General features: G+C 40.1%; 1 protein-coding gene across 1 annotated transcript; it reads left to right on the top strand.

Annotated features, from left to right (window-relative positions):
• Window positions 1-2,234: 2,234 nt before the first annotated feature.
• LOC119523161 (calmodulin-1) lies at window positions 2,235-3,019 on the top strand. Its single transcript, XM_037821944.1, has one exon. It carries the CDS (start codon window positions 2,430-2,432, stop codon window positions 2,877-2,879), a length of 450 nt encoding a protein of 149 aa, XP_037677872.1. The 5' UTR covers window positions 2,235-2,429; the 3' UTR covers window positions 2,880-3,019.
• The last annotated feature ends 6,797 nt before the right edge of the window (window positions 3,020-9,816 follow it).

The following is a 9,816-nucleotide window of genomic DNA, read 5'->3' as shown; positions in this document are numbered from 1 at the left end:
GGCACTAGGCAGGCTTTTCAGGATATCAGGCTCTGGTTGACCCCTTTTGACCCCAAATCTACCCCTCCAAAACCCAGGTCAGCATCCAAGTCATGGGCAAAAGCAGCTTGACCTCAGAAGTAATCACTGCCCACCCCCAGCAAAGCTTGGGAAAGTGCCTGAGCCTTTTCTTTACCTAGGAGACTAGGTTGATCAATTGGAAGTTTCTAATGACAAGTAAATGATAATAACAAACAGTTCTTGTTCCATATCTAAATGTCATAGTAGCATCTGCAGGCTGGATTGGATGACCAGCATGCTTTCCAGTCCACAGGGCAAAGAGTGACTCTATACCCAGATGTTGTGTTAAGGCCGGCTGTGGCAGACAATTCATCTCCTAGCCTCAGATCAAGGAGATCTGAAGTCTAGTTCTAGCTGTGTCACTGACACAGTGGCAAAGCCTTTGCAGATCACTTGTCCTCTCTGTGATTAAATTTTCCCATCTTAGTTGGGGGAAAGTTGGATTAGATGATCTCCAAGGCCACTTCCAGTTCTGGCAGTGAATGATTCTGTATTGTATACACTGGTTTGATAGCTAGACTGCCCCAGATGGTCATCAGAAGGTTCTCTCTCTTTCTGTCACATGCCCACCTCAGAAAAACTTGGTGATAATATAATAAAATACATAGCAAGAGGCCAGTGGCAATGAGAAGCAATAAGCTCAGCCCACTTAGAAGAATATTAGCTACTGCATGGCATTTTCTCAGCTAAACAGTTTCCAGACACATCTGCACAGCACCTAAGACACAATCAACAAGAAAACACACTGACTTCATGGGTGGCCCTGTCAAGATGTTTAAAAACCGTCTAGGATATAAACTCACCACATCTATCCACACTCACTGCCCCCTCATCCCCCTCCCAAAGGCACAGAATCCCTTTAACACCAGGCCCTGCCTTGGTTGCATCAATTCACCAGTCAAATCCTTAGGGTCTTCATTCGCTAAAGTCAACTCAGCTCTGCCCTCTAGGTCCTAGGCAGGATATGCTACAGGCATGAAGCAGGGGCATAAGAGCCCCACCTTAAAAGTCAAGAGACCCAGGTTCTAGTCCTAGCTTTACCAATTCCCAGCTGTGGTTCTGCTGGCAAATGACCTGGAAGTCATGGGGAACTTTGTGGAGCACTGTAAAATAATGACACCCATTTTTGCCAGCAGAAGCTTTTAGCTTTATTATATGTGTACATGTCTCTTCATCTGTATTATTTTATAATAATAATACCAGTCCCTGGAACACTCCTAAGAAATTATATATTAATATTACTAAGTTTTCTATTCTACTCATTTGCTAGTTCCTTGCTCATTTTTTCATCTACAGTCAACTACCATTGCAAGGCCTTATATAATCCATTCCCCAGTCTGCTCCCCTATATCACCACTCTCCCTCTTGCTCACTCTGCCAACCACCCTGGCCTTCTTAGAGTTCCTAGAACATTCTTAGCATGTTCTCTCCTCAGGCCCTTTGCACTTACTGTTTTCTCTTCCTGGAATTATCTTCCCCTTCACTTCCTTCAGGTTAAATGTCACCCACTCATAAGGACATTTCCTGGCTTTCCCACCAAACATTCTTAACCCCATCCACACTTCCTATCCCCTTCTCCTGTTTGCCCACTATCTTTTTCTCCAAAGCTCTCATCACTAACTGACATACCATATAGTTTACCTATTTATCTTATTGTCTCTCTCCCCCCACCAGAATGTAAACTTCCCAAAGATAGGGATTTTTGTCTCCTTGTTTGATGTTTTTTTCACTGCTGTTTCCCCAGTGCCAAGAACAGGCCTGGAAAAGAGAAGGCACTCAGAAACTATTTGTTGAATGAATGAGTGAATGAATGATCAGTAGGAAGCACCAAATGTTTAATAAACATTTATGGGAGAGATAAAGGCTTGTGGGAAGATGGCAGAGTAGAGAGCTCCAAGACTCGGTCTTTCCACCAGAACAACTACTAAACAGGCAGAAGCTGTCTGAAACAACTATTTTGAAACTCCAGTGGTGACAAAAACATTGTACAGTATCCAGGGAAGAGAAGGAGGAAGAGGCTGATACAGTACAGTAAAAACCTGTAAATTATTCTCTCCACTGGTGGCTACAGGTGCCTATCCCAACTCTTGCAGCAGGCTACCATGCAGTCCAGCCACTGGTTAGCTTGCTGGAGACAGAAAGAGAAATAAAAGTCTTCTTCCGGGCAGTGGTTCTGGGAGGCTTGCGGGGGTGGTGCTGCTATTTGCAGGCGGCAGCGGCGCAGGCGGCGGCGGCGGCACGGTGCAGAGCTCACACCGCGCCTTTGCAGCAGCCAGCAGCAGCAACTGCGGAAGCACTCCCGCGGTCACAGCCTCTGCGCTGGTACAGCCACCCTCTCTCCCTCTGCTCTTCCTCCCTTCGCTCGCACCATGGCTGATCAGCTGACCGAAGAACAGATTGCTGAATTCAAGGAAGCTTTCTCCCTATTTGATAAAGATGGCGATGGCACCATCACAACAAAGGAACTTGGAACTGTCATGAGGTCACTGGGTCAGAACCCAACAGAAGCTGAATTACAGGATATGATCAATGAAGTGGATGCTGATGGTAATGGCACCATTGACTTCCCAGAATTTTTGACCATGATGGCTAGAAAAATGAAAGACACAGACAGTGAAGAAGAAATCCGTGAGGCATTCCGAGTCTTTGACAAGGATGGCAATGGCTACATCAGTGCGGCAGAGCTACGTCACGTCATGACAAACTTAGGAGAAAAACTAACAGATGAAGAAGTAGATGAAATGATCAGAGAAGCAGATATTGATGGGGATGGACAAGTCAACTATGAAGAATTCGTACAGATGATGACTGCAAAATGAAGACCTACTTTCAACTCCTTTTCCCCCCTCTAGAAGAATCAAATTGAATCTTTTACTTACCTCTTGCAAAAAAAAAAAAAAAAAGTTCATTTATTCATTCTGTTTCTGTATAGCAAAACTGAATGTCAAAAGTACCTTCTGTCCACACACACACACAAAAATCTGCATGTATTGGTTGGTGGTCCTGTCCCCTAAAGATCAAGCTACACATCCGTTTTACAATATAAATACTTGTACTACCTTAATGATAAGGAAGCACTTAGTGGACTCCTTAAAGTTCCATTTGCTAATGATTAATACACTGTTTGGGCTGGCCAGTTTTTCATGCATGCAGCTTGACGATTGAGCACAGTCAGGCATTTGTATTAAAAACAAAAAATGAAAAAACAAATTCAAAACCTATTCAGAAGGGTTCTATTCAATTTGTTAGCATAAATTGTCATCACTGGTTGACTGAAAATACTTTTTAAAATTGATTTACCTCAGGATGATGTGCAGAAAAGTGGGTGAAGGATAAGCTCTGGCGACACAGCCCCACTGGTGGGACGGTCCTCTTGTTGTCCTGTGCACGCCGACCCGCGGTGGCAGTGACGCAGCCCGAGGGTGCCTGCGTGTGTGGGGTTCGTGTTCTCTGCACTAGAGTGAAACGGGGTCAGGCTGTCACTGTCCACACACATTTTTAAAAAAGAAACCTTTACCAAGGGAGCATCTTTGGACTCTCTGATTTTAAAACCTCCTGAACCATGACCTGGAGCCGGCAGAGTAGGCTGTGGACTTGAGCACAGCCCGTCAACATTGCTGTTCAAGAAATTACAATTTCCGTCCATTCCGAGTTGTAAATGCTAGTCTTTTTTTTTTTTTCCAATAAAAAGACCGTTAACTTAAAAAAAAAAAAAGTCTTCTTCCACAAGACCAGGAGTGGGCAAGGCCGGGCACTGATCATGGCTTTTGATTAGCAACTTAGGGTCCCTGCGGTCCTGGCTCAAAGGGTGGCCATTGTTTCAATCCTCCTGGGACAAAGGCCACAGCAGAGGACACTTAAAGACATTATGCTTCCTCAGGGCTACAGGGGACAGTGAGTTGAAGGGCTGCATTTGCTTGACAGGTCAAAAAAGTTCAGCTTTGGGAAGCCATGTAAAAATCTCTTAGCATCCTTCCTGATCAGGATACTTCAGAGCCAGTCTACACCTGCTTCATGGGTCCCTGGCCCTGTTTTGGGGTAGGAAGGACTGACTTGGGGAAAGTCTTTCCAGCATGCCCTTCTGACCAGAATTTTCCCTCCAGGCAAAAGCAGCTTGGTACAGTGAAAGGAGTGGAAGAAACTATAAAGACAGACAATCTGGGGCAAAGGCTTGCTAGCTTCAAATACCTGGGAGGAGGAGATCTGTCTCCTGGGAAACTGAAGGAACAACCAAACACTTGTAAGCAAGGGAACTCCAAAACATCTAACAAGCAAAAGCCCAGGACAAGGCAAAGGCCCAGAAAGATAAGGAAAACCCTGCACACTGCATTTGCCCTAGGAAGACCTTACTGATAGAAGGGTGGTCTTATCACCACCTGGAAATAAAACCAAGAAACAGCTATACGAGGGAATAAATCCCAGAGTTAAAATTTAAAAATTTTTAAATGTCTTTTGTGCAGCAAAAGAGTACACCAAGAAGAGAGAGGAAATCATAGCCCATCCAGAGGAAGAGGATAAAAATCCAGAAACCATCAATGAAAAAGACTAGAATATGGATATTCCAAACAAAACCTTTAAAAGAATGATCTTTAAAATGCTCAAGGAAATGAAGGAAAATACAGAGAAAGAACTAAAGGATATCAGGGAAATAATGGATGAGTAATATGAGAGTCTTGGGAAAGAGACAGAAAACTTAAAAAGGAACCAAACAGAACTACTGGAGTTCAATAGTAGTTCTCCCTGAAATGAAAAATTCCCAGGAAGATTTCAAGAGCAGATTGGAGCTGGCAAAAGAAAGAATCAGTGAATTTAAAGACAAGACATTTGAAATGAGTAAGGCTGGTGAGAAGAAAGAAAAAAGAAATATAAAAAGCAAGAACAGCCTAAGATACCTCTGAGACACCATCAAGCATGCCAATATACACATTATGGGAGTCCCAGAAGGAGAAGAAAGAGAGAAAGAGGCAGAAGGAATATTCAAAGAAATAGTGACAGACAACTTCCCAAACTTAGCAAAAGATGTGAATATGTACATCCAAGAAGCCCAGAGAACATTAAACAGGATAAACATGAATAAAAATACATCCTGACATGTATTGATCACACTATCAAATACAAATAGTTAACCCTTATATTTATGGTAGACGGATTTTTGACAATGGGGAAACATCACTCAATTGGGAAAGAATAACTTGTTCAACAAATGGCTAGGTAAACTGGATATCCAACTGGAAAAAAATAAAAAGGAGGACCCCTACCTCACGCTTATACAAAAATCATCTCAAAATGGATCAAAGACCTAAATATAAGAGCCTGAATTATCAAACTCCTAGAACAAAATATAGGGAAACATTTTCTGGGCCTCATGTTAGGCAATGGTTTCTTAGACTTTACCACCAAAGCACAAGCAACAAAAGAAAAAATAGATAAATGGGACCTCACCAAAACTAAAAACTTTTGTACCTCAAAGGACTTTACCATGACAGTAAAATGACCAACTACTCAATGGGAGAAAATATTTGAAAATCACACATCCAATACAGATTTAATATCTAAAATATATAAAGAAATCCTTCAACTTAAGAACAAAATCATAAACAACCCAATTTAAAATTGGGCAAAACACTTGAACAGATAACTCTCCAAGAGGACATACAATTGGCCAGAAAGCACATGAAAAGATGTTCAACATCATTAGCCATCAGGGAAATGCAAATTAAATCAAAATGAGATACTATTTCACACCCATTAGAATGACTGCTATTAAAAAAAAAAACAAAAAATAACAATTGTTGGAGAGGATGTGGAGAAGTAGGAACATTCATTCATTGCTGGTGGGAATGTAAAATGGTGCAGCCACTGTGGAAGACAGTTTGGTGGTTCCTCAGAAAGCTAAGTATAGAACTACCATATGGACCAGCAATCCCACTACCAAGTATATACCCAAAAGAATTGAAAGCAGGGACTTGAAGAGATTTCTGCACACTGATGTTCATGGTGGCATTATTCACAATTGCCAAAAGATGGAAGCAACCGAAGTGTCCAACAACCAATGAATGTATAAATAAAATATGGTATATGCATGCAATGGAATATTATTCATATGTAAAATGGAATGAAATCCTGATACATGCAACAACATGGATGAACCCTGAAGACATCATGTTGAGTGAAATAAACCAGACACAAAAGGACAAATATTGTATGATCTCACTGATTTGAAACAATTAAATAAGCAAGCTCTTAGAGTCAGAATCTAGAATATAGTTTACCAGGAAACAGGGTGGGGATATGGAATGGGAAGTTAAGACTTAAATGTACAGGGTTCCTATTTGGAATGATGGAAATGTTTTGGTAAGGGATAGTGGCGATGGTAGTACTACATTGTGAACATAATTAACAGCACTAAAATAAATATCTGAATTTCATTAAAAGGGGAAATAGTAGATTATGTATATGGTGACAGAATAAAAATTTTTTAAAAAATCCATGCAACTACGCTACACAAACAGTGAACCCTAAGTTAAACCATGGACTATAATTAATAGCACAATTATAAAAATGTGCCATCATCAATACCAATGCAAGGTATTAATAATAGGGTGGTATATGGGAATCCTGTATTTTATGTATGATTGTTCTGTAAACCCACAACTTCTATAATAAAGAAAATATTTTTTAACATTTATGGGAGAAAAAAATTATAGTTGAAAAAATATATCAACTGTATCTGCAAAGTAGGAGAGGCTTTCATTATTTTCACTGAGCAACAGACACTTCATTTTTAGCTTAAGAAACCCCAGTGATTCTCAGAAGGGAAGTTTGATGTACATGATCTTCAAGGCCTTATTGTGTGTTCCCTCTTAGACTGACTAATCCCATCATTTGCCTTCCCATTCCTTGATGCACACTTTTGGCTAGAAACATCCCTATGTTATGTCAGAGCATGGGAGTCCTCCAGAGATAGCAATAACTACAGAGAATGTTTCCTGAATGCCCTGTGTGAGAAAAACATTTTGGCACTTTCAGTGCAGCTGGCAACCACCCTGTCAGGTGAGTACTGTTTTATCCCCGTTTTTCTTGTTGTTGTTGTTGCTGTTGTTGTTTGTGTTTTTCTTGTTTTGTTTTGTTTTGTTTTGTTTTTAATTAAATTCAGTTTTGTTGAGGTACATTCACATACCACACAATCATCCATGGTGTACAATCAACTGTTCACAGTACCATCATATAGTTGTGCATTCATCACCCCAATCCATTTTTGAACATTTTCCTTACACCAGAAAGTATCAAAATAAGAATAAAAAAAAAAAGGAAAAAAGAACATCCAAATCATCCCCCCATCCCACCTTATTTTTCTACTCATCCATCTATATGCTGGATAAAGGGAGTGCAATCCACAAGGTTTTCACAATCACACTGTCACCCCTTGTAAGCTACATTGTTATACAATCGTCTTCAAGAGTCAAGGCTACTGGGATGGAGTTTGACAGTTTCAGGTATTTACTTCTAGCTATTCCAACACATTAGAACCTAAAAAGGGTTATCTATATAGTGCATAAGAATGTCCACCAGAGTAACCTCTCGTCTCCATTTGGAATCTCTCAGCCACTGAAACTTATTTCATTTCATTTCACATCCCCCTTTTGGTCAAGAAGATGTTCTCAATCCCAGGATGCCGGGTCCAGATTCATCCCTGGGAGTCATATCCTGGTTGTCTGGGAGATTTACACCCCTGGGAGTCAGGTCCCACATGGGGGGAGGGCAGTGAGATCACCTGCCAAGGTGGCTTAGTTAGAGAGAGAGAGGGCCACATCTGAGCAACAAAGAGGCACTCAGGGTTATCCCCGTTTTTTAGGTGAGGAAAGTGAGCCTCAGGGAGGCTTGCATTTCCTGCCCAAATGCACACATCTAGAAGTGGCTAGGTGAGGCTTTAAATCCGGGTCTTAGAACACTAAGTTCTACCCTCCTTTCATATCTCCTAAGGTCTGAAGCCCTAGCCCCCTCCCCGAGCCTGTAAATTTGTGTTGAGAGTAAAATACGTTGATGTGACCACAAAAATAAGGATATATTTCCACTTGCAAAGTCAGTTCCTCTCCATGTCCAGAATGAATGAGGTTGCTGCAAATGAAGTAACACAGAAAAAAAAAATACAAAAAAATGTGTTCAAATTCTGGTTCTGTCAGTATACTGAAGCAAATTATATAATCTGAACCCCAATTTCCTCAGGTGTAAAAAATGGAGTACTATCTATTTCACGGCATTGGTATAAGGATGAAATGAGATAATATTTAGGAAAGGGCCAAGCCAAGTGCCTGGCATCTAATAGCTACTTGGTAATATTGGTTTCGTCCAACCTCCAGGACACTGCTTTGTGTATGAGAGGAGAGGAGAACTTCTCCACCTTGAGGGATAATCTGCTTTTCCCTCTTATTTATTTGTTTTCCCTGTCACTCTGATGGCCCTTACATTAGGGGTATAGAATTTCTAGAAGTGGAGATGACCTAAAAAATCAGGCTTTTCTTAAAAATGAGGAAGAACCAGTAATCCATTATACTGTAATCAAGAACACTTAGCATTTTCCTTCTGTTTGATAAGTGAACAATGGCCATTCAAATCTGAATTCTGCTGATCCTAGATGAAATTAACTAATCAAAATTAACACTGTCAGAAGTGACTCCTGTCAAGTAAAGATGAGAAAATAATAAAACCCAATAAAGGATCTTTTCTATGAAAGATACATTTCCAATTTTTTTAAGAAATTTCATTTTTTTTTCGTGGTGCCATCATTGTCAGTTATCTTGAAATACTCAGTAGGGTCAAGAATATCCAATGACATCCAGTTGTTTTCCAAAGTTTATTTTTAAAGCATCATTCCGTAAATGCAAATGAATGTTTGTAGACACCGAAAGATGAATACTGAAACGAAAATATTTAGTAAAATATCTATCCTTAGATAATGCCATAACAATAACACTTTGAATTTGTCCAGTGCCTTTGTTCTGAGCAGCTCAAAGTGCTCTGAAGCCTTCTCATTCATCAAATAGCACATTCCTAAGCTAGGGTATCATGATGTAGCTGGTTAACAGTGTCAGCAGTTCCACTCCGGAAACCACATACTATTACTGGAGGACTATTGGAGAAAATGAAATGATACAGGAAAAAAAAAAAAAAAAAAAAAACCCACAACTATTTAAATGTGCAAGTCTTAATACAAATCATGTTCTCCATAAAAGTACTTTGTAGTACACTAATGTTCTCTATGTTCACAATGCAGATATAAGGAAGGAATACTGTAGTTCCCAGAACTGATCATCTCAAGTTCAGTGGAACTAACAGCAGACTGAGGTCAAGAGATCTGGTTCTTGTGAAGGTTTTATCTTAAACTTACTATGTATCCTACTTTGTGTTCTTTCCTCCCTGGACCTAACTGTCCTCCACAAAAAAAAAAAAAAAAAAATGGGAATCTGCTTATCACTTTTATCAGTCTTCCAGTAGGTATCTGAAAGATTTCATGAGGAAAACATTTTAAATTCCCACTGATAAGAGACATGCTTCAAAATAGCAGGGTGAGTAAATTCACTTCTGGATCTGAAAGGAGTCTATGTGAATCTATCAAAACAATAGTATTTTCAAAATACATTAAATTTGACTTTGTTACTGTTGAAAAATTGAGTCAACACCTGTGAGTAGTAAAGAAAAACTCCTTTTCTCCTTACTGTGAAAATGGGTTTGTACTGACAGAAAATTGCTCTCCAA

This window comes from Choloepus didactylus, chromosome X, assembly GCF_015220235.1.
Source record: "Choloepus didactylus isolate mChoDid1 chromosome X, mChoDid1.pri, whole genome shotgun sequence".
Taxonomy (NCBI): Eukaryota; Metazoa; Chordata; class Mammalia; order Pilosa; family Megalonychidae; genus Choloepus; species Choloepus didactylus.
This window is presented reverse-complemented; position numbering and strand designations above follow the sequence as displayed.